This window comes from Saccopteryx bilineata, chromosome 1 (assembly GCF_036850765.1).
Source record: "Saccopteryx bilineata isolate mSacBil1 chromosome 1, mSacBil1_pri_phased_curated, whole genome shotgun sequence".
In the NCBI taxonomy this organism is placed as follows: domain Eukaryota; kingdom Metazoa; phylum Chordata; class Mammalia; order Chiroptera; family Emballonuridae; genus Saccopteryx; species Saccopteryx bilineata.
In genome coordinates this window covers 346,866,779-346,894,220 of record NC_089490.1, presented here as the reverse complement: position 1 = coordinate 346,894,220, position 27,442 = coordinate 346,866,779, and the positions used below count along the sequence as shown (strand labels likewise).

General features: G+C 47.4%; 1 protein-coding gene across 4 annotated transcripts in view; it reads right to left on the bottom strand.

Moving 5' to 3' along the window:
• Positions 1-14,735: 14,735 nt before the first annotated feature.
• The window catches only part of P4HA3 (prolyl 4-hydroxylase subunit alpha 3), a 57,815-nt gene continuing 45,108 nt past the window's right edge, over positions 14,736-27,442 (bottom strand). For 2 of the 4 annotated variants that reach the window (XM_066253722.1, XM_066253724.1), the window contains 5 exons: positions 23,522-23,681; positions 22,492-22,554; positions 17,944-18,012; positions 16,494-16,590; positions 14,736-15,280 (listed from right to left, as the gene is read on the bottom strand). In XM_066253722.1, coding sequence (XP_066109819.1) covers positions 15,210-15,280; positions 16,494-16,590; positions 17,944-18,012; positions 22,492-22,554; positions 23,522-23,681 — 460 coding nt within the window. In that variant the 3' untranslated portion in view covers positions 14,736-15,209. Of the gene's footprint in view, positions 15,281-16,493; positions 16,591-17,372; positions 17,446-17,943; positions 18,013-21,698; positions 21,723-22,491; positions 22,555-23,521; positions 23,682-27,442 lie in introns of those variants that run through there. The other 2 variants (XM_066253723.1, XM_066253725.1) reach the window with 2 other exon arrangements.

The following is a 27,442-nucleotide window of genomic DNA, read 5'->3' as shown; positions in this document are numbered from 1 at the left end:
GTGGATAATGCTGCAATGAACATGTGGGTACATGTGTCTTTACGTACCAATGTTTTCCAGTTTTGGAGGTAGGTACCCAGTAGAGGAATTGCTGGGTCATATGGTAGTTCTATTCTTAATTTTTTGAGGAACCACCATACTTTCTTCCATATTATTTATACTATAATAGTTTAGATTCCCGCCAGCAGTGAATGAGGGATCCTTTTTCTCCACAGCCTCTCCAACACTTGTTATTACCTGTTCTGTTGATAATAGCCAATCTAGCAGGTGTGATTGTAGTTTTCATTTGCATTTCTCAAATAGGTAGTGAAGAAGAGCGTCTTTTCATATATCTGTTGACCATTTGTATGTCCCCATGGTAGAAGTGTCTGTTCAGGACCTCTCCCCATTTTCTTTTGTGTGTGTGTGTGAGAGAGAGACAGAGAGAGGGATAGACAGGAAAAGTGAGATATGAGTATCAATTCTTTGTAGCTTCTTAGTTGTTCATTGATTGCTTTCTCATTTGTGCCTTGACCAGGGGGCTACAGCAGAGTGACCCCTTGCCCAAGCCAGCAACCTTGGGTTCAAGCCAGAGACCATGGGGTCATGTCTGTGATCCCACACTCTGGCGAGCCTGTGCTCAAGCCAAGACCCAGGGTGTGTGTAAGGCTGATGGTTGTGGCCATGCAGATTCACATTGAATTTGGGCAGATAGTAAAGGAACTGGGGAGCCAGAACGCAGTGAGCCATACCAATTTATTGGAGGCTCACCAAGACAGGCAAGCTGAAAGAAAAGGAAAACCTGCTTTTCACAGTGGAGGGCGAGGGGTCAGGAAACAAACCCCTGGCAGTGGCAAGAGTGACGTCTGCTCTAATCTCCCCTGAAGGGAAGTGCTTATATCCTTACAGTAGTGCTGTCACATGCTCATGCCCTAATTGCACAAAGTGCTTGTAGCCAGTAAACCAGCAAGCAAGCCTAACCCAGCCGTTTTCCCCACATTCCACCATTGTGGAATGCTCGCCTCACAATCTACCCAACAGTTATCTCCCATGATGGTCCCCGTGTGAGGAGTGAGGTATGTTGCATAGACACAAAGAGTACAAACTACAGCAACAGAATTACCAAAGCACAAGCTAGAGGCGAAATGAGAGAATGGTCAGCGGCACCAAGAGAGGCAAATCTTTCTCGTCTGGCAGAATACAGGCCAGAGTTTTATCGGACAGCACAGCAGCTTGTACCAGAGGCCACCGTGGGCAGACATACCAAACCTTATTCACCTGTACACCAGGATCTGGTGGTTCTGTGTAACAAAATGGAAAAACTTATTATTGGCCATAAAGAAATTACAAAGGTGCCCTTCATAATGCTGTTTTCCTGAACACTCAAGGGATAATATACTTCTATCTTAGGTACCATGTGCTGATTGCCCAGGGAGTTAACTGGAAGTCTACCTCTAGCCCCTTAACTCACAGTACCAACAAGGCCACCCATGTAGGAGGTGGCCTGTACAGCACAGGCCATGTCCACTGAAGTCTTTGGCCTTTTTTTTTTTTTTTTTTTTCTTCTGAAGCTGGAAACGGGGAGAGACAGTCAGACAGACTCCCGCATGCGCCCGACCGGGATCCACCCGGCACGCCCACCAGGGGCGACGCTCTGCCCACCAGGGGGCGATGCTCTGCCCCTCCGGGGCGTCGCTCTGCGGCGACCAGAGCCACTCTAGCGCCTGGGGCAGAGGCCAAGGAGCCACCCCAGCGCCCGGGCCATCTTTGCTCCAACGGAGCCTTGGCTGCGGGAGGGGAAGAGAGAGACAGAGAGGAAGGAGGGGGTGGGGGGTGGAGAAGCAAATGGGCGCTTCTCCTGTGTGCCCTGGCCGGGAATCGAACCCGGGTCCCCCGCACACCAGGCCGACGCTCTACCGCTGAGCCAACCGGCCAGGGCTGAAGTCTTTGGCCTTTAAGGAGAGCTGTAGGGGCAGGCAGGAGCACATTTTCCCTGCCATCCAAAGCCCAGTTTATGTAAAATGTCCTCGGTGTGTAACTGCAACTGGATGGGAGCAGCTGCCCTGTGCAGGAGGGCCTCCACTGGAGTTGCCCTGCCCCATCGAGGTCTCTCAAAATCTGGAGTACCCTCCTCAAGCGGCATGTCCATCCAGTGAGGGAGCTGGTGCCCACCTCCTCTCGCAGTCCCTGCTTTAAGAGTCCATTATACTGCACAATGATACCAGCAGGGTGGTAGGGAACATGGTACTTCCAGTCCACCCTCAGCTCTTGAGCCCATTGCCTCACCATAGAACCCATGAAATGGGTACCATTGTCACTTTCAAGGACCAGTGGCCACCCGTATGCAGCACTAAGGTGGTCCAGAGCCTGTATGACTGCCCTCTGGTCAGGGTTACGAGCGGGGTAAGCAGCAAGCAGAACAGTGGCAGTATCTACACAAATGGCTGCATACTGGTACCCTTCTGACTTTGGTAAGGGTCCAATGATGTCTATCTGCCATCGTGTCAGTGGAACATGACCCCTCTGGATCTGTCCAGGTGATGCCAATTGTCTCTGAAGGTGCTCCTTGGAACACACTGCACATTGCTCACAAGCTGCAAGTACCTCTGTATAGGACATAGGCAAGTTCCACGCCTTGACCATAGCCCACATAGGTTTCTGTCCTATATAGAGCAGACTCCGGTGGAGCCACTGTGCCACATCACCTGTGGGTGCGGTCTCCAACCATCGCACCCTTGCCAAGGTGTCTGCCTCATCATTCCCAAGATGGGCTAGAGGGGCATACCCTGTGACATGATATACTGTCACCTGCTTCTGGTGTCCTATTTCCCATAAGTCCTGCCACATGGTCTGACCCCATAGTGGACGGTGCATTACCACCCACTGGTTAATGTGCCAAGTAGCAATCCAAAAGGTCAGTCCACAATAGACAGCCCAGCTGTCAGTACAAATCACCAGAAGTAAAGGTTCATAATAGGTGACTAGCCATTTGGCTCTTTATTCTACACATTGGCTGCTATGGCTTGTACCCGTGTCCATCCAAATAGTCTCAGTGGCCAGATAGAAGGCTCTGGCCATCCATTTGTCAGGTTGACCCTTGCTGGAACCATCAGTAAACCAGGCACCCTTGGGGATGAGTGTCCACCCTCCTGGTAGCAACTGACTTCAGGTTCTGCCTCCTGAACCCCAGCTGCACCTGACTCTAAGGTCGCATAGGTGACTGGACCCAAGACTTCCTGCAGTTCTGCCCTCAAAGGGCTAGTGCTAAGAGCATAGCATTGTTGCAAGTGTGCACCACACTTGGCCAGGGTGGGGGTTTGGGCCATAACACTATGTGGTTTGGTTGCCCAACCTCTCACCCATCCTGCAATAGAATATGTTGTCTTGACTGTAGCTGGTGTTATGGTCATAATACTCTCAGCGGCCAGGAGGGCAGCACAGACAACTGCCAACTCTTTCTCCACTAATGAGCAACGGACTTCAGCGCCTTTCCACAATTGGAGCCAAAACCCAATAGGTTGACATAAGCGCTCTGTCTGTTGCCACAAGCCTCATCCAAAACCCTCAGAGGTTACATGGATTTCAAGCTCCTAGGGCCTGGCAGGATCAAACACATTCAAGGCCTGTGCCACCTTGAGAGCTCTCTTAGCTGCTGCAAATGTACCTTGTGCCTGCTCAGTCCAATCCAAGAAAACCCCCTTTCGAATAAAGTTGTATAAGGGGCACAGTAACAGCCAAATGGGGTATGAATGCTCACCAATACCCCAGCAGACCTAGGAATTCCTGTAACTGCTCTACATAGTGGGCACAGGGTATGCTTGGATCTTATCTATAACTGCATCAGGGATAACCTTTGTCTTACCCGACCAGACAACTCCCAAGAATTTAACAGATAATTCAGGTCCTTGTAATTTGTTCTCGACTGCGCAGCCACATACTTCCAAATGGGATTGCAGGGTAGGGACTGCTTGCTCCAATTCCGGAAAAGAGTCTCTAGTTAACATAATATCATCAATGTAATGGTATATATGAACTGCCTCTGGCTGTTTCCATTTAGCCAGGTCAGCAGCCACCAGCCCATGGCACAAGGTGGGGCTATGCAAATAGCCCTGGGGTAATACTGTAAAGGTCCATTGTCTCCCTTCCCAACTGAAGGCAAATTGGTCTTGACTCTCTGCAGCTATATCAATAGAGAAAAAGGCATTTGCCAAATCTGTCACAAAGTGGTATGTCCCCAACTCATGGCTTAGCTGATCCATCAGGTTAGCTATCGAGGGAACAGCAACATGCAAAGGGGAAACAACTTTATTAAGTTCTCTGTGATCTACTGTCATTCGCCAGGTTCCATCTGGTTTGCGCACAGGCCATACCTGCACCAACTGGATGATCCCCACCTTTTCTAGTTTGAGGATCATCTCTGTGATTTCTTCATAACTGCCTGGCAGGTGGTACAGCTTTGTGCTAGTCATGTGCTGGGGAACAGGGTAATTGCAACAGGGAATGTGCTGCATGTCCCTGCAACTCTGCCTTCATGACCTGGACTCGCAGGCGGAACTCTCTGGCTGTGGTTTCCAACCACAGTCCTTGTAAGACATCTACCAACCAAATATATTCAGGAATAGGAGATACACCTTATATGGCTTTAGGAGGCTCTCTTCCTACCCCCAATGAAATAGTTATTAGCTTCACTCAAACAGTTTGACCCCCATAACTGTGAATGGCCACCAGGGTCCTAGCAAACCACTCTGGGTTCCCATAGAGGAGGGGACATTCTGTACCTGTATCCACCAAAGCCAACACTCACTGGACATTAGAAGGGGACTAGTGGATTGCCAGTTTCATGTGGGGCCTCCAGTCCCCACCCATCACTGTTAGATGGGTCCCTTGGCCTTCCCCCTGTTTGAACTGGAACAATGGGTCTTGGGGATCCTCCTCTCTCTTGGCTGCCTCTACCATATAATCTTGTAACTGTGCCAACCTTGCACCAACTGTTTCTATTGGTATCTGCTGGGGCCTTTCATCTCAGTGGCTGTAACCTCTGTTCTGGTTTAAGCTGCCACAAACTTTATAAGACTTGCCATCTAATTTCTCCCTATCTGCCCCAGCCACATCAAATCTTCCCACATCTGTGTTCAGGTAGCCTTTACAGGCCCATTTCCCTTGTTAGTCGGGGCGAGGGGGGCAGCATGGGCAGCAGCCCACACAGCCTTATGGTCCTAGGCTGTCTCTAGCTCCCCCAAATCTGCTACCATCTGCAAAACCACATAGGGGTTCAAGAGAGCCACTAGTGACCCAAAAAGGGGTGATGGGGTACTGCAAAGAATAATATCCCTCATCCCTGCCTTAAACACTTCCTCATCTGGACCGTGGGACCTTGGGTTGAAAGCACATTCTTCATACCTACTTCCTGAAGGACCTTTACTAGCTCACTATAGTATTGCCACCTACTCACTACTCCTGGCAAGTGCCTGGCATTCTGCCAGACTGTACGAGTGGTGGTGTAAGGCCAGTGGCTGAGGCCAGGCAGGTTCACATTGGATTCAGGCAGGCAGTAGAGGAACTGGATCCAGAAAGTGTTGAGCCATTACCATTTAATAGATTTTCACAGTGGCAGACAAGCAAACAGATTGGAAAACCTCTTCTCTGGCAAACAAACAGCAAAAATGGCCCCTCACAGTGGTGGGCAGGTGATCCACAATCCTCTATCCACAATCTCTATGTCCCACAATCACAGCAACCAGGCTGCCAGGGGCTCGGTGGGTTTCTGCCTGAATTTCACCCCCAGCTCCATCAGCTCTGCCTGGGTGTATGACCAGACCACAGAGTGCTCCACTACCTGCAGAGGGGGTTGTGTCTGCCCCTGAGGGACTCTTGTCTGCTGGGTTTTTACTTTCTGGGCAACCACTGGCTGGGCTCTGAGTCTGCAGACAGCAATTGCAGTTCAAACTTCCTCTTCCTCAGAAGTGAAGGAGTTGGAAACGCCTCCTCCCACCGACTCAGAGCCACTCTGCCAGCATTAGAGGTGGCCATCACCTGTTCTGATAGGGTATGGTTCCTTGGGTTGTCATGGCGGTTCTGAAGACAATGCCTTAAGGAGGAGTATGTAGCAATGGTGGCCAATTTCTCCATCTCTGTTCTGGAGAGCATGATGCCATCCACCCCCATGTCCCACAACCATAACTAACAACCAGGCTGCCAGGGGTTTGGTGGGTTTCTGCCTGAATTGTGCCCCCAACTCCATCAGCTCTGCCTGGGTGTAGGGCCAGACCAGAGTGCTCCATTACCTGAGGAGGGGGCTGTGCCTGGCACTGAGGGACTCTTGGCTGCTGGGTTTTTACCTTCTGGGCAAACACTGGCTAGACTCTGAGTCTGCAGACGGCAGCTTCATTCCAGGCCTCCTCCTCCTCAGAAGAGTTGGAAATGTCTGCTCCCGCTGGCTCAGAGCCACTCCACCAGCATGGGTGCTCCTTCTTCAGTGACCATTTCAACTCCAGCAGCTGCCAGCTGTCAGCCTGAAGCTGAGACTTGAGCTCTTGAACCACAGTTGTGTCTCCACCAATTGTCAGTGCCAGCATTCTGCTTCCAAGGAAAACTGGAGCTCACAAACCTATAACTCCTTCTCCAGAGATCACTCCAGTTCCAGGCACCGTTGGTGCTCAGCCTGCATCTCACACCAGCTTTTGAGAGCAGTCAGCCTCCTTCTCCAGCATTGCTGCAGTTCAAGTCACTGGTTCTCAGCCTGTCGCCTGACCTGCCATTCTCGGACCTGCAGCTCTTTCTCCAGTGACCATTCCAGTTCATGCCGTTGTTGCCACTCAGTCTGCAGCTCACGCTGGAGCTTTCGACCTCAGGCAGCTTCTCGCACAGAACTTCTGGTTTCCTCTCACAGGACTGTAAGAAACACTCAGCCCACAGTCCCCAAAAGAAGAGCCGTGGGGAACAATACACTGGAGAGCAACGACCACCCCACCCTACAAGGGTGTTGGCAGCTCCATACCAATCTAATTTGAATCCTGTTAGCTGTGCCAGATGTGAGGCTGGTGGTTGTGGCCATGCAGATTCACATAATTTGGGCAGATGGTAAAGGAACTGCGGAGCCAGAAAACTGAGCCATACCAATTCATTGGAGGCTCACAAAGACAGGCAAGCCAAAAGAAGAGGGGGAGGGGAGGAAAACCTGCTTTTTGCAGGGGAGAGCAAGTGATCAGGAAACAAACTGCTCCTCGCTGTGGTGGGAACATGATCTGCTCTAATCGCCCTGAAGGGAAGTGCTTATATCCTTACAGTAGTGCTGTCACGTGCTCATGCCCTAATTGCACAAAGTGCTTGTAGCCAGTAAACCAGCGAGCAAGCCTAACCCAGCCGTTTTCCCCACAGGTGGCTTGACTTGCTGGTGTTATTCTCTTCTATACCTGCTGTTAGGAGCATTGGTTTGCTGATTAAGCAAACCTGAGAACCTGTTCTGTGCCAAGCTTCCAGTGGATTTTGGAGATCCTTTAAATTAGCTCATAATCTAGAGGCTGTTAGAGAAACAGTGACCACATTGTGCAAAGAGGAAGGGGACAACCAAACATTTTGAAACAGGTTAGAGAAGATTTGACAGAAGAGGTAGCATTGGAGTTGAGCTTTGAAGCATCACAAGATGGAGATAAAGAAGGAAAGGGAATACATTGCAGGTAGAGGGACTGCATACTCAAGCCCAGGAGACTTGAAAGTCAGTCTGAAAGCTAGTGGGTTAGTGTGATTAGTGTGGCTGGAGTCGAAGCTGTGATAAGAGAGGCAGCAGGAGGCAGAACCTAAAAGCCTTGAGTAGCAAGAATGGGGAGTTGTTTGAAATTAAGGAACTCTGGTATCCTGTGTGGATGGATTGATCTGTCAAGAGGCAGTTGCCATAGTCCATGTAAAAGGCAACAGAACACTGAACTAGCACAGTGGCTCCAGGGATGAGAGGAGGCAACAGGCTTGAAAATTGGGAGGTGGAATGAACAAGACAGAAACTGATTTGGACAATGAGGTGCCAGGACACTTGTTAGTTTCAAGGGCCTGTCATCAGAAGTGGGGGTAGGGAGTTAAAAGGTTGAGACATTAATACATGAAAAGCAAGAAGAGAGCCTACAACAGGCGCAGCGAAAGCCAAAAGTGGCCACACTCTTCTTTCTCTGCAGGAACAGTGTGTTGTTTGTGAGCTTTGAGCCAATGCTTCTCCTGCCCCAGCTGGCTGCCCCGGCAGCAGCCAGAATCAACACATTCTCACTGTGGTTCCAGGGCTCAGAAAGTTATGTAAACTCAAGAGGCTCCCTTATTCCTAGAGCTGGCTTTTTCTCCCAGCAGTTTGCTAGAAAGCCACAGCCTGTAGCCAGGCGAAACCTTGGCACCTGAGACCAGGCAGTGGCTGGCCTCTTACATGTGGATGGAGGGAGAAGTTCACTGACTAGTTAACTGTGTGCTGGGGAAGAAAGTTTTTTTCCTGATGACCAGTGATGATGCCACATATTGATGATGAATCAAACTTAAGCTTAGACTGACAGTCGGGTATGTACCATTTATAAAGCACATAGTCATAGATTGAGATCTTACATCTCCGTGGGGTGAGTAGGGCAGGCCAGTGAGCATTGGCATTCTACAGGAGAGAAAATGAAAGCTCTAATAAGAAAAGTGATTTGCTCAAGGTTACAAGCACATTCCAGACTCAGATTCAAGCCACAGGACCCCCAGACCAGTGCAGGTCTCAACACTCTCAAACCTTGCCAGAAAAAAGATCAAGGTGAGGCAGGTGAGAAGATTGCGGTCTGGTGACAGGCATTCAACTGCTTACTAGCCAGGTGACCAATGGCAATCACTTCTTTCAGAACTTGAGGTTTCTTACCCAATAATACATACATGCATACATACATACATACATACATACATGGGTTGATAATCCTAAATCACAAGGTGTCATGAGGATTAAATGAGGCTCAAATATATATAGTAAATGTGTGCTGCCCACAGTACTCAGGGTGAAAAGCGGTAAATGCCATGGTCCTAAAAAGACAAGGAGATGGTTGGGAGTTCCAAAAGGCGGGTAAACCAAGGCAAAAACCATTAGAGCCAAGGTCCGCTGGGTTCTCCTCCCCAGCCCGACCAAGCGGGCCTCCTCAGAAGAGCAGAGTTAGCTGAACTTGGGGTACATTTGGGGCCTGAGTGCTGACCCTCTCTGGCCGAGGAATGTTCTTGTCAGATTTCTTAACAGGTTTTTCCAATTGTGATAAAACATACATAACAGGCCCTGGCCGGTTGGCTCAGCGGTAGAGCGTCAGCCTAGCGTGCGGAGGACCCGGGTTCGATTCCCGGCCAGGGCACATAGGAGAAGCGCCCATTTGCTTCTCCACCCCTCCGCCGCGCTTTCCTCTCTGTCTCTCTCTTCCCCTCCCGCAGCCAAGGCTCCATTGGAGCAAAGATGGCCCGGGCGCTGGGGATGGCTCTGTGGCCTCTGCCTCAGGCGCTAGAGTGGCTCTGGTCGCAACATGGTGACGCCCAGGATGGGCAGAGCGTCGCCCCTGGTGGGCGTGCCGGGTGGATCCCGGTCGGGCGCATGCGGGAGTCTGTCTGACTGTCTCTCCCCGTTTCCAGCTTCAGAAAAATGGAAAAAAAAAAAAACAAAACAAAACATACATAACATAATATTTATCATGTTTGCCATTTTGAGTGTACAATTCAGTGGCATTAATTACATTCACACTGCTTTGTACCCCTTATCACTATTTATATACTCTAAAAGTTTTCATCATCCCTGACTAAACTCTGTGCTACTAAACAATAACTTCTCCTTTCCTCCCTCCTCCTAGCCTCTGGGAACCTCTATTTTGTTTTCTGTCTGAATTTGCCTATGCTAAATAGCTTATTGATAGATATATGAAACTCCAACTGCCCTTTTGTTGTTCCACCTGGCTGCCTGACCTCACCCTTACTTACTAGACAATCGCCCCTGAGGCAGAAAAGTTCCAGAAAGCTGATCAACCACCCAAGGAGGAACATTCCAGAAAGCTGAAATCCTAAAACTGCAGAAGGGAATATACCAGAACTTTTGACTCAGTACCCTCTCAGGCTCTCCCAAATGCTATAAAATTCACCCCTAGTCTGTAACCGGTGCCCTTCTCTCTGGAAAAGTGCCTGGCAGGGTTCTTTTCTTCCTTTCAATAAAGCCTGTTACTCTGGTCTTTTCTGACTCCCATGGATTCCAACACTTATATAAGTGGAATCATACAGTATTTGCCCTTCTGTGTCTGGTTTATTTCACTTAGCATAATGTTTTCAAGGTCCAGCTATTTTGTAGCATGTATTAGAATTTCATTTTTCTTTGTCATTGAGTAGTATTTCATTGCATACACATGTCTCATTTTGTTTATCCATTCATCTGTTGATACACACTTACATGGGTTGTTTCTACCATATGGCTATTATGAATAATGTTGCTATGAACACAAGTATACAAGTCCCTATTTGAGTTCTTGTTTTTATTTCTTTTGAATGTATACCTAAAAGACATATTACTGAGGCATGTGGTAATTCTATGCTTAACTTTTTGAGGAACTACCAGAATTATTTCCCATAGCAGCTGTACTATTTTACATTCCCCACCAGCAATGCACAAGGGTTCTAATTTCTCCATATTCTTTCCAACACTTGTTACTTTTCTTTTAAAAAATTATAGCCATCCTAGTAAGTGTGAAGTAGTACCTCACTGTTTCTCTAATTTTTGCATTCCAAGACAGCCAAGTGTGGAGGGAGGAAGTCAGTGGGGTGAGTCGGGGCAGAGCCTCCATAGAGGGCTTTGGAGCCAGGCATATGAGCTAATGCTGGCTACCCCAAGTGCCAGAAGCTGGCCCTGCCAGTCCCCATGTCCACAACCCTAAGTGCCAGAAAGACTTGGGCCTGTGAGAAAGCTCTCTCTAACCCCGAGCACCAGCGTGCTCACAGGGCTCAGTGGCTCCCGTAGAAAGCACTGACTGAGCAAAGGCAGCAGGACAGGTAACCTTGCTTCTCCAGGCTGAGCAGCTGACAATTCTTTGTTTGTTGCAAGAAAGTAAAAATTAGAGATGTCAGAGCTCTAGAACCTGGAAAGCATTGTGGGAATTTCCAGGAAGATGGTGCCCCTTCAGGTACCACGTGTACCTTTTATTTTTAATAAAATAAAAAACACATTAGAGACAGAAAGAGGGACAGACAGGAAGGGAGAGAGATGAGAAGCATCAATTCTTCATTGCGGCTCCTTAGTTGTTCATTGATTGCTTTCTCATATGTGCCTTGACCGGTGTTGGGGGGTGGGGCTACAGCAGAGTGAGTAACCCCTTGCTCAAGCCGGCGACCTTGGGCTCAAGCCAGCAACCATGGAGTCATGTCTAGGATCCCACACTCAAGCCAGCGACCTCAGGTTTTGAACCTGAGTCCTCTACATCCCAGCCTGCCACCACCTGGTCAGGCTTAAAACTCTTTCTTATAACATAATCTAGTTTTACGTTCCTCTTATTGTTCTTATTTAAGTATTAAATGCATGAAATAATAAACTACCTTTCGGTATATCATTTTTTTATACTTAAACAGTCATCAAGGGCAGAGAACCGGTTGTTAAATTATTTGAATCCTACCACTGGGCGTATCAAGTATTTGATAGAAAGGGTCATGTAATCAAGAAAGGGAATAAAAGAAGGATGGGGCAGAAAGGAAGAAGGGAAAGAGACAGGCTCAACTTCCTAAGGGTCAGAAAGCCGTAGAGATCCTAAGGTAAGAAAGTCCGGAGAGAAAGAGGTTAGAAGCAGCTGGTAGGGGAGACCTCCCCAGCTCCTGCTCCTGGCTCTGCTTCTGGCTGTGGAATTTAGGGAAGTCTTATCCTAGAGCCTCTTTTTCCTCCCTTACCAAAAGGGATGGTAATTGTTGTGAATTAGATAAGGGAGATAAAGCTGCTGGCAAAGGGGAGGTACAGAAACGTTTGTCCGTCTCCTCCCTTAGCCTCCGGCTGGTTTCAGTTCTGCCAGCGTGTACGTGTACAGCACTGCGCAGGCAAGGGCCCTCTCTCCCCTCCCGCCCCTCCTTGGGTCCTCCTGGCTTGAGCAGCCAGCGCCCCCAAACAGGGAACTCTTTGAGTGGTTCCATGAAAGAGCAGTCTGTGCTGGCCGCCCTTGCCCCTGGCGTTGCTGGATGTGGGCCCCAGAATCAACACCCTCCCACTTCTTCCTCCTAGACAGCTCTCTCTAGCCCCTCGTGAAAGGGAACAAGTGAGGTGACAGCTGCTCCCTGCCCTCCACAGGCACACTTTCTCACTCTTTCCACTGCATTTCTGGGGCCCAACATGGAAGCCCTCAATAGGGTTTGCCTTTCTTCCAGCTCCCATGATCCTTAGGGTGAGTACGCCACAGCTTCCCACTTGATTCTACCAAATTCTCCATTCTTCTCTTTGGGCATGTGCTAATTTTGCCTTCAGGGCAATGAGCAGACCCCCCCCCCCCATTGTCTTGAATCTCAAGGAGCACCCAGCATGGGGCTGGTCACACAGCAGGTGTTCATTGCACTTCTGTGGGACTGAGGTGATTCATTTGTGTATTCAACAAATACCAACATCTGATGGGGTTCTTAGCTATTAGGCATTAAAGGCTCCCAAAGGACAGATCTTTTCAAAGCTTGCGGAAATGATGGCAACTCCTCAAAAATTGTTGGCAGCAAAAGATATTGCCAATGGGAACAAAGCAACTGCAGAAAAATAACATGTACTGCAGACATCCAGACAAACTGTCAAAAACTATCATACCTCCTCTCCCATCTGTTCTTCTAAGGGCCCATTCATCTTCCCTAAGGAGGCCAAACCCTCCCTCCCCATTCCCTATTAGGGTGGTATTTAGACATTCTTGACACTTTAGTGAGTGACTCATTTTTCCCTGAGTGTCTCCAATGTATACATATTAATAAACTTCTTTGTTTTTCTCTTGTTAATCTGTCTTTAATTAGAGGTCTCAGCTAAGAACACAGAAAGGTAGATGGAAAATTATTTTCCCTCCCTTACTTACATGAGCACCATTTAGAAAAACAATTTCCAGAATCCAGGCATACTCAGAAGAGATACAGGGATGTAAGCAGGCACTCGTAGAGACTTGAGGAAGCACATCAGAACGCTCTCCTTGGGGGCCACAGAGCTCTGGGAAGCAGATATCCTGAAGTGCACCGTGCAGGTAGGGGCAGAGGCAGCACAGAATCTAACCATCCAGCCATTTAACAGTGTGGCTTCTTGTGAGCAAGACACACGCCCCTGCCCCTCCTGAGGAGTCTGAGCCTAGTCACCGGTAATGTTCTCTTTGCACAAGTACTCAAATATTAGTCACTCATCAACCCAGCCTTAGCTCATACTAGTCCTTTTGCTGGGAAATGCTTCTCATTAAGACTCTGCATGTAAAAAGTCTACCTGTCTCCCTAAGCACAGCTCAAAGGATTCCTCCTCCTTCTCCTCCTCCCCTCCCCCTCCTCCTCCTCCCCCTCCCCCCTCCCCCTCCCCCTCCCCCTCCCCCTCCTCCTCCTCCTCGTCCCTCTTCTTCTTCTTTTTTTTTTCCGAAGCTGGAAACGGGGAAGCAGTCAGACAGACTCCCGCATGCGCCCGACCGGGATCCACCCGGCATGCCCACCAGAGGGCGATGCTCTGCCCCCTCTGGGGCGTCGCTCTGTTGCATCCAGAGCCATTCTAGCACCATTCTAGCGCCTGAGGTAGAGGCCACAGAGCCATCCTCAGTGGGCCATCTTTGCTCCAATGGAGCCTCGGCTGCGGGAGGGGGAGAGAGAGACAGAGAGGAAGGAGAGGGGGAGGGATGGAGAAGCAGATGGGCGCTTCTCCTGTGTGCCCTGGCCGGGAATTGAACCCGGGACTCCTGCACGCCAGGCCGATGCTCTACCGCTGAGCCAACCGGCCAGGGCTTCTTCTTTTTTTTTTTTTTTTAGAGAGAGAAGGGGGGGAGGAGCAGGAAGCATCAACTCCCATATGTGCCTTGACCTGGCAAGTCTAGGGTTCGAACCGGTGACCTCAGCATCCCAGGTTGACGCTTTATCCACTGTACCACCACAGGTAAGGAAAAGGATGCCTTCTTATTTACTTATCCAAAACTATTTGCAGAATGCCTACTTATTTCAAACTAGACCTTCCTCTGGAGATACTGAGAGAAAAAGGAACACTGAGTCTAAGATGAACTGCCAGGGATACAAACACTGACACCCAGTAAGATGGGAGCGTAACAGAGGCATTTACAAAACAGAATGGGGTCATAAAGCACTCACTGGGCAGGGAAGGCGACTGGCCACAATTAAATGAGTAATTTCAATTTGAGAAATCTGTTATAAAGAAAATAAGATCAGTTAACATGAAGGAAAATGGCTGGAAGGCTGGGTGATCAGGGAAGGCCCCTCGGAAGCGACAGAGCCACGAGCCTGGCTAGGGAAGCATGGAGGAGGCGGGACGGTGCTGAGGTGACGGACACGAATACGGTGGTTTTGAGAAACAGAATGTCGTGTGTCTGGAATGGATGAGGAGGGAGACTAGGAGGTGAGCCAAGTTGAGATTGTGGCCTAAATAAAATTTTACGTTCTTTTTTTCACTTGGTGTTATAATATAAGAACATTCTCAGTGTGAAATGATTTGTAAACATTTTTAATAGCTGTATTTAAAAAATCATCCTACAAAAAAAGGAAAATAGATGCTTTCTGCTTTAAAAAAATTATCATGAGGTACACTCCTGGTACTGAGTTACTGCTTGCTCAGGCTTCAGCCGACATCAGTGGGCCAAAGGACAAAAAGCCACGGGAGTCGGGCTGGCCCCTCACACAGGCACCCTCATCGCCACTTCTGGATCCCTGGCGTCAAGGTGCAAAATGGCAAAAGCTCCACTAACCAAACCCCAGAGACTGTCACTATTTCTTATTCCCAACAGAGTATCTGATCTCCAGAAACTTCCCTCTCCAGCCTTCTTGCTCAGTCCTTTGTATTGTCCATTCTGTGACTCATGCCGGAGGAGAAACAATGTGCACTGCTTCTCAGTGACTTCTCAGGTGTCCTCTGGCAGACGCCGTTCCCTGCCTGCCATTGGCAACGTACGCACAGTGCGGACGACGCCCTCTTCCAGAAGGATGCTCTCTGTTCTCTTCTCCAATCCTTAGTGTCTGGCTTCTGGTTTCTCTGGAAAGCCACAGGACTCCATCAACTTCTTTCTGCCAACATGCTAGTCTTTAGGGCTTGAGCTGCAGGGTCTGCGAAATTCCTGTCCATACTCATGAATCCACTTGTTGGCCACTGTGGGAGGATGGGGAGGAAGAGCTGGCTCAGCAGAGTGGGCAGTGGTGGTGATCACCCCAGGGTCATCTGAGGGCCTCCTTAAATTCTACACTCAAGTAACTCTAGTCCCAGCCCTGCTATGGACCACAACGCTGCTTCTGACAGAAATAAATAGCAAAGAAGACACTGCCCCTGGAAAATGTCCCTGACAGATTCTATCTTACACTAGACACTAATTTTCAAACCTGTGGGGTTTTTGTTTTTGTTTTGTTTTGTTTTGTTTTGTTTTTAAGTGAGAGCAGGAGAAGCAGAGAGACAGACTCCCACATGCACCCTGACCGGGATCTACCTGGCAAGCCCCCATGGGGTGACGCTCTGTTCATCTGAAGTATTGCTTCATTGCTTGGCAACCGAGCTATTTCTAGCACCTGAGGCAGGAGGCCATAGAGCCATCCTCAGTGCCTAGGGCCATCTCACTTGAATCAGTCAAGTCATGGCTACAGGAGGGTGGGGAAGAGAGAGAGAGAGAGAGAGAGAAGGGGGAGGGTGGAGAAGCATACGGTTGCTTCTCCTGTGTATCTTGACTGGGAATTGAACCTGGGGCTTCCACATGCCAGGCTGATGCTCTACCACTGAGCCAACCAGCCAGGGCCCAAACCTGCGGGTATTAAGGTCATCCATCTTTCATTCATGTAGCTCCTAAAAGCCATCCCCCCCCCCACACACACACACACACGGTGCCACTCCAGAGTAATGAGAAAAAAAAAAGGGTAGCCTCTCCTGGCAATGTCCGTCTCAGCAGGGAGTCTTTCTTCCACTTTTTCTGTCTTCAGCACTAAGTGCTCTTGGACACATATACAACATATACATGCCCCCTATTTATTTATCTCTCCCTTGTTTGACCATCTCCTGGGGAGGCAACTGATGGTTCTCTCCTTGGGATACAGGATGGGACTCGGCACCGTGAGCCTCCTCAGCCATCTGCAGGAATTATGGTCTGTTTGGCCAGGTCAATAAACTTTTACTGACACTTGCTCTGTGACAGGATCCCTGCCCTATGTGAGCTCTCAATTTGGGGGGGGCCACTACCTCAGAATCTGATCATGTCAGTCTAACATGGTGCTGTAATGAAGCTTTTGGAATGAAAAGACTACGCTATTTTCCACCCACCCCTATTTCACTTCACTACGAACCCTCACCCCATTCCCACACCCAGAAAGGCAGGCCTTACCCCACTTATCTCCCACCAGGACAGGACAGCCAGCGTGCAGTGTGTCACCGTCCCCTTCACCACTCCTGTGCAGGTTCCACCAAAATAGTGCTGCATTCTGAAATCCAAAGGGCCCCACCCCAGGGCGGGGAGCTCAACCTAGAATCTCATTACTTGGGAAGCACATGACTGAGAACAAATGCATGCATATCATTACAAGAAGACCTCTGTGCAGACTGGGGGTGAGGCATGCACAAAACGGCACAGAGCGGCGTGAGCTGCCATTTATTCATTCATTCCTGCGTTTGTCACTTACTGAGGGGTCTACCCTGCTCCAGGCCCTGAGGATGCAGAGACAAATTGTGTCCAATTTTGCTCACAGGAGCTCACAGTCTTTTAGAACAGATAAAAAACAGACCGACAGGACAGTGTGACAAGTGCTAGGAAAAAGGTGAGCACAGGATGTCATTGGATCCCTCAGGAGAAGTACTCAAAAACCACAGGGTGGAATAAAACACTCCTCATACAACTAAGAACTTAATTAACTCAGGCACTTACCCTTCCTTAGGCACTCACTAATAACACCCCCAGGAAGCCAGCATTATCCCACTCCCCAATTTACCAGAACAGAAGGGAGGCTGAGGGGCTTTAAATAGTGCAACCAAGAAGGAGCAAGGTAAAGACCCAAACCCCAGTATTTTGACTCCAAATTCTTTTCTTTCTTTCTTTTTTTTTACTGCAAATGTTATATGTTCTTCTTCCATATCTGACTTTTCCCCTATGCACTTCCCAGACTCACTTTAACCTTGGTCAACCCCCAGGTATTCTTAGATTCTTGCATTTATTTAATGAATGCTTAGGACATGCGAGGCACGGTAAGTAAGTGCTTTAGTGGCATGATATCATTTATGTAGTTGTCCTCATTTCATTCCTGACTTCGATAAGGGTTGCCATCCCTGATTGCTTGATTGATCTGAAAGGTGAGGAAATACTCAATTCACCGAACAAACCTTTTCCCACATGGCCCTCTTCTGTGCCTCATGTGATTTCACATCTCTATCGCCACACTCACTTTCTCTGAGCTCCTAGAGGACCAGGACTCTGTTTTCCTCAGTACCCACAGTGCCTCCAGCCCTCAGTGTTTACTAAACAAATGACTGAGGGGACCAGTTGCTGTAGAGGATCTGAGGTTAATAAAAGCAGTCCTTTCCTTTGAGCTCTGTTGTGACAGGGAAGGCAGAAATGTAACTGTCTACATGTAATATAAATGTAAATAAAATAAAAACTAGAGGCACAATAACATATGGTATTTGAAACGATTGAGGGATGGATTATCTTTGATTTTGGGAATCAGGGAAAGACCTCTTCTTATCCCCCCCTCCCAGGAATGCGTTTGCAAGCACAGACCACGTGAAAGCTAGACATAGTTCTTCACCTTACAACCACCTGTTTGGACCAGACCCCCACTCACCTTGACCACAGGCACGCTAAAGTTGGCATGGATGAAGGCTGTAGCTCCTCCCGCTTCCACAGAGCTCAGCTGAAACACCAGAGGAAGAGCCAGAGTTGAAATAGCCCCTGAATGCCCTACTCAGCCAGACCTGACCTCTGATGCCATTTCTGAATAGAGCCCCTCCCGTGTTCTCCAATTTCAACTCTGGGAGAAAAATTTACTGAAACATAATCACTTAACTTAGGAATTAGGGGAGCCTACTCATTGGCATCAGTGTTGGCCTGCAGGGTCCCAAGAGGCGGACGTTTAGGAATTCCCTTTCTTTACCCTTCCAGCTAACATCCTTATTGAGGGCTACCACAGGTAGATTCCAACTCTGACGCCCTCAGGAAGAAACATAGTTTGTATCACAACCCAAGACACACACTCACACACACACACACACACACACACACGTACACGCATACTTTTCCGGAAATGTTTCATAAAACATTTTCACTACATAAAATACCCTCTATGGTTTTTCATTTTATTTTATTCTATTCTAGTTCAGAATTTTTAAATGCTGACCAGGTCTACTAAATTAATTTCACAGTGCACCAGTGAATCATTACTTGTGGCTCACAGAACACGGTTCAGACTCCAATGATTAGTTTTGAAAGTCAGGTATCGCAGGAATACTGAGGCATCTCTCCCAGGCCACTCAGTCCTGTGCTAGGGAACCAAAGCTTAGGGGTTTCACCACTGGTATATTCTGGAATCATGGACATGTGTTCTTTTTTTTAAACAGAGACAGAGAGAGAGAGAGTCACAGAGAGGGACAGATAGGGACAGACAGACAGGAACGGAGAGAGATGAGAAGCATCAATCATTAGTTTTTTGTTGCGACACCTTAGTTGTTCATTGATTGCTTTCTCATATGTGCCTTGACTGTGGGGCTACAGAAGACCGAGTAACCAGCGACCTTGGGTCCAAGCTGGTGAGCTTTGCTCAAACCAGATGAGCCCGCGCTCAAGATGGCGACCTCGGGGTCTCGAATCTGGGTCCTCCGCATCCCAGTCCGACGCTCTATCCACTGTGCCACCATCTGATCAGGCAGACGTGTGTTTTTTTTTGTTTTTGTTTTTTTTTAAATTTATTCATTTTAGAGGAGAGAGAGAGAGAGAGAGAGAAAGAGATAGAGAGGAGGAGCAGGAAGCATCAACTCCCATATGTGCCTTGACCAGGCAAGCCCAGGGTTTCGAACCGGCGACCTCAGCATTTCCAGGTCGACGCTTTATCCACTGCGCCACCACAGGTCAGGCCAGACGTGTGTTCTTAATACAAAGATTTTTGTCTGATTGTCAAAGGAATACATAACATTTTTTTTAAGGTTTTTTTTTTTTTTTTTTTTTTTTTTTTCTGAAGCTGGAAACGGGGAGAGACAGTCAGACAGACTCCCGCATGCGCCCGACTGGGATCCACCCGGCACGCCCACCAGGGGGGCGACGCTCTGCCCACCAGGGGGCGATGCTCTGCCCCTCCGGGGCGTCGCTCTGCCGCGACCAGAGCCACTCTAGCGCCTGGGGCAGAGGCCAAGGAGCCATCCCCAGCGCCCGAGCCATCCCCAGCGCCCGGGCCATCCTTGCTCCAATGGAACCTTGGCTGCGGGAGGGGAAGAGAGAGACAGAGAGGAAGGAGGGGGTGGGGGTGGAAAAGCAAATGGGCGCTTCTCCTATGTGCCCTGGCCGGGAATCGAACCCGGGTCCCCCGCACACCAGGCCGACGCTCTACTGCTGAGCCAACTGGCCAGGGCAACATTTTTTAAAAACACAGGAAAATACTCATCATCCTACCATCCAGAGAAAAAGCACTGTTATAGTTGACATTTATTGAGTACCCACTATATGTCAGGCATTATAATAAGTTGTTACAAACATATTATCTCACTTATTCCTCACAATTCCTGAGTTGGTATTACTATTATTATTATTCGTATTCTACGATTAAGGAATTAGAGTCTCAGAGAGATTAAATACTTTACAAAAGGTCATATAACTCTTTGGTGACTGAGCCAGGAATTGAGCTGAGCCAATGCTATCTGACTACAAAGACCCTGCTCATAACCTTTATGTTATTACATTTTTGAGCATTTAAGTTATTTCCAAATGTTTACTATTATAAACAATACTATCCTGAACATCTTAATGAATATAGTTATTTTTGAATTTTAGATTGTTTTCTTAGGAAAGAGTCCCTGCATTAGTATTATTAGGTCAAAAGGGTATGCATATATTTAATACTTTTGATATATACTGCTAAATTATTTTCTCACTAGAACCATGATACAAGAGTGCCAGTCTACACCTCAGCTGGCTAGCTGTTTCCCAGGACATTCATGGATCCAACCATAACAGAAAGGATTTTGGTACTTGTTAAAGGAAACTGGACTGACTTGATTCAGATCCCAGAAATGGCAGTGGTGATTTTTAGCCTTTCTTGGCTCCCTCTGTAGCTCTTTGGGAAGGTCAATGAGAGTAATTATTTGCTTCTGTGTTCAAGTAACTAAAAAACTGGATGATTCTGTTCTTTTTTTTTTTTTTTTGGATGATTCTGTTCTAACCCCCTGTTCTAACCACTGTCAACCACTGTGGGTATAAGCAAGATATAACAAGGGGAACCTGGACTTGCCTGTGTTCCTCTACCTGTGGTTTCACGGTATGGTAGGAAGGAACGACTTTAGCCATCAAATGAAAGCGAATCTGATCAGCATATTACAAAGCTCAAGAGCAGAATTGTGAGATTGGTGGGGAGGGAAGGGAATTATTCGCTGTTTTGCACTGGGACTGAGTTTATGTGCAGTCGGAGCAGAAAAATCACTGACATGATTTCAACTCAATCTTCTACTTTTTAAAGATTTTCTCCCTACAATATTATTTTTATGTTCCCCACAAGCCTCCATGCTTGTCTTTAGAAATGTTTAAGAAGGTCTTTACCCTGACCTGAAGATGACGGATTTGGGCATAATCTATACTTCTTAGGTCCCATGACAATGATGGGTCCTTTACTTGCTTTGTGGGGTACAATGATAGAAATGTATTACATGAAACTTTACAGAGTGACATCTCCCTATCTTATCTCATTGATCCCCCTGACTACCCTGTGAAGATGCACAGAGCAAGAAAGCGAGCTCAAAAGAACAGATGTGATGTGGACTGAGGCCACGTATTAAGTAGCCGAACCAGAACGAGGCCAACTGACTCCAAACCCAAAGCACATTCCATTCTAGTGTCTCAAATGCTTAAAGCCCAAACACATATGCACAAGTGTACACACACACACACACACACACACACACACACACACACACACCATTTAAAGCTGCTGGGCTCTTGCTTTCATGCTACCCTACTATAGCAACTGGGGCTCTGTAACCAGGGAACCAGCTATAGAAGATATTAATAGGATAAAAAGCAGATATTGGCTCTGAGATGTCTTATTCTTTGGTTGATATCAATATTCTTCACTGTCTGTGACCTTCCATGCCAGTTTGAGTCATCAACCAGAGATGCAACCTACTGCCAACCCGAGACGTGTCCCCTTCCTAGAGAGCTGATGCCAGCTATCCCTCTGTGCCCGATCAGAATGCTCAGAATGACCACTAGAGGCCAAACACATTGGAAGGCGCAGACTCCCAACTTTTCAGGAAGTATAAATCTGAGCCACTGGAAGAAACATGTTGGAAATGCCAGCATTCACGTCTATAGAATCCCAGCCTCTGATGGCCTTTCTTGTTCGCACTGTGCTCAGATGTAGCACTAAGAAAAGAGGGAATGCCAGTATGGGGGTATGTATTATGCTAATGCTCCTGAAATCAGGACTTCATCTTCAGGTGTTCTATAGAGCTCTTATATTTAGCATGTTTATCCCTTCAGGTAATGGTAATACACGTCTTATAATTTAAGTAACAAATGATTAAAATTCTGACCTGTCTCTAAACCCCACATGATTGAAAGGAAAGGGGGCAGGGGAAACCATAAAGACTGGTACCAAATCCTGTAGAATCAGGTCATAAAACAGGAGAGGAGGCCAATTTATTTTTTTAAGAGGGTGTAATGTATTTTTTTATGGGGAGATAAGGAAGAGAATTTTCAGTACTTCTGAGAGAGCCACACTTACTGAATTTCTACGCAGGCAAGTCTGGTCTTCCCTCCTGTAATCTCAGCTACCTCTTTTCTCCTCTCTTTCCCCTCACACTTCCACAACCTCTTCCTGTGTTGTCTAGGTCCCAGGATCTCTTGGCTTTCCATGTAGCCCCACTCCCCATCCTAATCACTGTCTGAAACAAGGTCATAGTAGGTCTACACACTGGAAGCTCTCAGAGGCCAGAAGCTCTTGATTTGTTCTTCTTTGTATCTCCTATACTGCTTTACCCAAATGGTGTCTGAAATTGACAAAAATCCTGGAGTCTCTTTAGCTATGAGTACCAGATACAATCAACATCTGAAATTGCTTTTAAAACCATAAAATAAGAGAGGGACATAAATAGTCATTAAGTAAGAAGCCCTGGTTCAGAGCAAGACTCACATAGATCATAAATGTTGCTACTCGGTTCCCAGACTTCATTCTGTACAGTGGGCTGCTTGGTGACTGAGACAAAAATAAAACATACCATTATTTTATGCAGTTGGCACCAGAGTGAAAGCCAGGAGACCACAATAATACAGGGAGGAGAAAAATGGGGGTATCACAGATGGGATATAGCCCTGAGCTACATATACCTTGTTGAATTTGTGTTTTTTGATACTCATTATCCCTTTTGTTCTTTTTACTAATTTGTTAGACACTTATAAAACAGAATTCCTTGCCCGTTGTGAAAGTACAATATGAAGGGTTAATTGCACCTTCAGGTTCTTGGCGAAGTAAATAAATTAACATATAAAATAACACAGATAATTATCTTGTAGTAACACCAAGTCATAAGACTGGAGTTCCCAATTATTTGTTGAAGAGACACACCCCTTTTTGTCCTAGAACAGTTTAATTGAGATATAATTTACATATGTGGAAATTCACCCAGTGCCAGTATAGTGTTCAATGAGTTTTAGTAAATTTTAACAGTTATGCAACCATTCCATCCATCCAACTTGAGAACACTTCTCGTTTCCTCACATCTGTTTCCTCATGTTTGTTTTAGTCAATCTCCACTTCCACCGCCAATACTAGGAAACCACTGACTACTTTCTGTCCCTTTAGTTTTGCCTTTCCTAGAAATTTCATATATATAGAAACATAAAATATGTAGATAAAGTGACTTGAGGAAGGACAATCTTACCTGGGAGTTCCCAAGTGACACAAGACAGAAGACTCTACGATAGGCCACATTCTTTTCCCCACCAGCAAATTATGGAGAGGGGACAGTGGCATATAAGAAAATGAGTCACCAGAAATCAGCCTGAAACCAAGGCTTTCAGATCTTCCTGGAAGAAAACCTTTATTTTAAGAGTTCACTTAGAATAAAAGACTCCCATAGGAGTCCTATAAGAGCTCTGCCTAAGAGAAATATTAACACTCTGGTTCTCCACCCCAGGAGACTGGCCACTGACCCCATAGTTACCGTAGCATGGTCAAAATGGGGCTCATAGTGCCCTCCGATGCCATAGTTCACCACCTGGAGATACTCTGCATAGGGAGGCTGGACATCAAGGCCGGTGAGGGCAGCAATGCGATGGTCAAGGGTCACCAGAATAGGGTCCACAGTATCCTTCAGCCAGGCACTAAAACAAATCATAGCATGGAGCATTAGTGATCTGATGGCAGAAATTATTTAGTATCTGGAAGTGAATGAATGAAAGATGTCAACTACCAGAGGAAGGAAGAAAAGGAGGACAGGAAGACAGACGTGGATGCCTACTTTCTCACTCTTCATGCAAAGTCTGCCCAGGCCACATTGTGCTCTCTCAACATTCATTCATTCATTCATTCATTCATTCATTCATTCATTCATTCATAAAACGTTCTCTGAGGCTCACTGAATGCCAGGCCGTATACTAGGTGCTGTGAAGAGTGAAGGTTCAAAGCACAAGGCACTGGTATGTGTGACATTCGAATAAAAAGCTATAAAATATATTAATAGGCTTTAGAAATAACTTCAAAGGAACTAGTCCAGTAAACAGGTGAGCCCAGACTCCCAGGATGGCTAGGAGCTGAAGAGTCCTTGAGATAGAGAAGTCGTTAGACTCCCAGGATGGCTAGGAGCTAAGGAGTCCTTGAGATAAGGAAGCCACAAGAACTCCTAAGACAGTAAATGTAACCACATCCTAGGGGATAGATAGGGATATTTCCAGCTGGGGCTTTCAACTGTATGACTGGTTACTAAGGCACGTGACTAGAATTTAATTTGGGGGAGCCAATTGCTAAATGCCAAATTTGCTTCTGTATGAACTGCTTGCTTGCTACGCTATAAAAACCCCTAGACTGTAGGCGCTCGGTGTGGCTCTTGTTACTACCACTAGAGTCCACCCCTGCGCAGGTTTATTTTTCTTTGTTTTGTTCTCTAATTCTTTTGGCCATAAAGATTTGTCTTAAACTCTCCAAGCGTCTCCAGTGTCTGTTTTACCCGGCGAGTGCTACATTTTATGGGGGCTCGCCCGGGATTGCCCATTACGGGTATCTTGACTGGAGACAGGCGGAACAGCTGTTTAAGCTGGTGAGTATTTTGTTGTAGAATTTCTTGGTTTTGTATTCTGGCTCCGGAGCTCTTACAGTCTGTGGTGGCAGACAGGACGCTGTCAGTGACCCGCCCAGACACTCGGGCCAAAGGGCAGGACGCTGCCGGCCGAGGTTTCTGTTTCTGTCTGAAATCGATCGATCGTTTCAAAGTAGTGAGCTCACTCGCGCTGCGCCGCGCTGCTGTCTGGTTGTCTGTTTAGCCTGAATGACTGTGTGGGAAATTTTGTGTATTGCCCTCCTAGGATTTGCTGCATTGTTGTGTTTAGTGTTAATTTGTTTGCCAGTACAGTGTGATCAGCGCTCATCTATTTGGATTACCCTGCTTATAGGGTGGGGAATCCTGTGTGTTGTCTTTGTAGGACTAGAAGCATACCTGGCTGAGAAGAACAAGCACCGCGAGATGGGACAGCAAGAATCTACTCTTAAGTCCCCTCTTGATTGCATTTTAAGTAACTTCTCTGATTTTCAGAAGAGAGCTCAGGGTTATGGGGGACCTCCACCCGATCGAGAAACTCTCCGGACCTTAAGCCAAGTAGAGTGGCCATCTCTTAAGGTTGGATGGCCATCTGAAGGAACTTTTGATCTGCCCATAGTTTTTGCAGTAAGAGCTATTATATATCAGGTACCTCACCCAGACCAATATGTGTATATAGATGTTTGGATAGATATAGCTACAGATAAACCTGGGTACATTAAGAGGTGCATAAAAGCAAATCAAAGAGTTAAGAGAGCTATTTGTGTGAGCGCTGCGGACATTAAGCCTCGCCCTCCCTCCGCTCCACCTGCACCTGAAAAAGAGCATCCCAAATCGTATCCGGTCCTTTCTGATGTTACTGAGGATATAGCAGACCCTGTAAATTATCCTCCTCCTTATCAGAAGCCCAGGGAGCCAGATTCAACTGTGCCCGAGAATGTCCAGAGTCCTCCCCACACCCGGGGGGGAACTCCTTATGCTCAACCTTCCTTTGTCGGAGGTGCCCCAATGCTACCTCTTAGGGAGGTGTTGCCCCCGCTAGATGAAGGATCACATGCACCGTCCCGAATGATTTATATTCCTTTTTCTACTAGTGACATTTATAATTGGAAACATCAGACCCCGCCATTTTCAGAGAAACCTCAGGGGTTAATTTCTTTGCTTGAGACTGTTTTCAGGACCCATCAACCAACTTGGGATGATTGTCAGCAGCTTTTGCACACTTTGTTCACAACGGAAGAAAGAACCCGCATCAGCCAAGAAGCTGAAAAAGTATTTAGGGAAGAAGGGGGCACTGAAAGGGACCTAGAGAGGACTCTCCCCAGGAGCCCCCCCAGTTGGGATCCAAACAATGACAGGGATAGGGAATCGCTTACCCAATATCGCCAGGCTCTATTAAGGGGAATAAGGGCAGCTGCTAAGAAACCAACCAACTTTAGTAAGGTAGGTGAGGTAACTCAGGGGAGGGATGAGTCCCCTGCTGCATATTTAGAGCGGCTAATGGAGGCCTACCGGGTTTATACCCCTATTGATCCTGAGGCAGAGGAAAATCGCAAGCTAATAAACATAACCTTTGTCACTCAGGCAGCCCCAGACATTAGAAAGAAGCTCCAGAAAATAGAAGGATTTGAGGGAAAGAATAGGAGTGAATTATTAGAAATAGCACAGAGAGTCTTTGTCAATCGCGATGACCCTGAGCTAGGGAGAGCAGCTGTAAAACTACTCTTGGCACAGCAATCAAAAGGAAAGAAAGGGAAACAGCAGCCCTTTAAGGGAAAGAAGGAAACTTTCCCGCAGAAGCAATTAGATAGAGACCAGTGTGCTTATTGCAAAGAGAAGGGTCATTGGAAGAAGGATTGCCCTAAGCTACAGGCCGTAAATCAGGAACAAGGCTCACAAGTTTTGCTCCAATTAGATTGACGGGGCCAAGGCTCCATTTCCGTTGGCCCCCAGGAGCCTATGGTCACACTGTCAATTGAAGGGAAACCAACTACCTTTCTAGTTGACACGAGGGCCACTTATTCCGTCCTAAAGAGACCACTTGGGACATTACAAAAGGAATCCACAAAGGTAATAGGGGTCACTGGCAAAGCTGTCACATATCCTCGAGCCACTGCACGGATTACGGATCTGGCGCGAGGGACTATTACTCATTCCTTCCTGATTATTCCAGACTGCCCTTACCCGCTGTTGGGACGAGATCTGTTGCAAAAATTTCAAGCAACAATAACCTTCAACCAGGAGAAGGATGCAGAAGGCAAGGTATTAGTGACTGTGCCAATATCAGAAGAATACCTGATTGCCTCCCTCCCGGAAGGTAAGAGCGGGTTTAAGGGCGTCCCCGAGGAAGTAAAGCAGCAGGTTCCTGGAGTTTGGGCAGAGAACAATCCTCCGGGATTGGCAATACATCAGCCGCCTGTAGTAGTGCTGTTGCGGAGCGATGCTAGCCCAGTACGCATCAGACAGTATCCTGTGCCTGCTCGGGCTAAACAGGGTATAGCGCAGCACTTGAGGCGCTTATTAGAAGCCGGGATTCTCCGGGAATGCCAATCTGCCTGGAACACTCCTTTGCTACCAGTACAAAAGCCTGGAACTCAAGACTATCGCCCAGTGCAGGACCTGCGTGAAGTGAATGCTCGGGTAGAGACCATACATCCTACTGTGCCAAACCCCTATACCCTATTAAGTTCATTGCCACCGACTCATATTTTCTATTCAGTATTAGATTTGAAAGATGCCTTCTTTTGCATTCCATTAGCAAAGCAAAGTCAGGAAATGTTTGCCTTTGAGTGGAATGATCCCGAGAATGGACTTTCAGGCCAATACACTTGG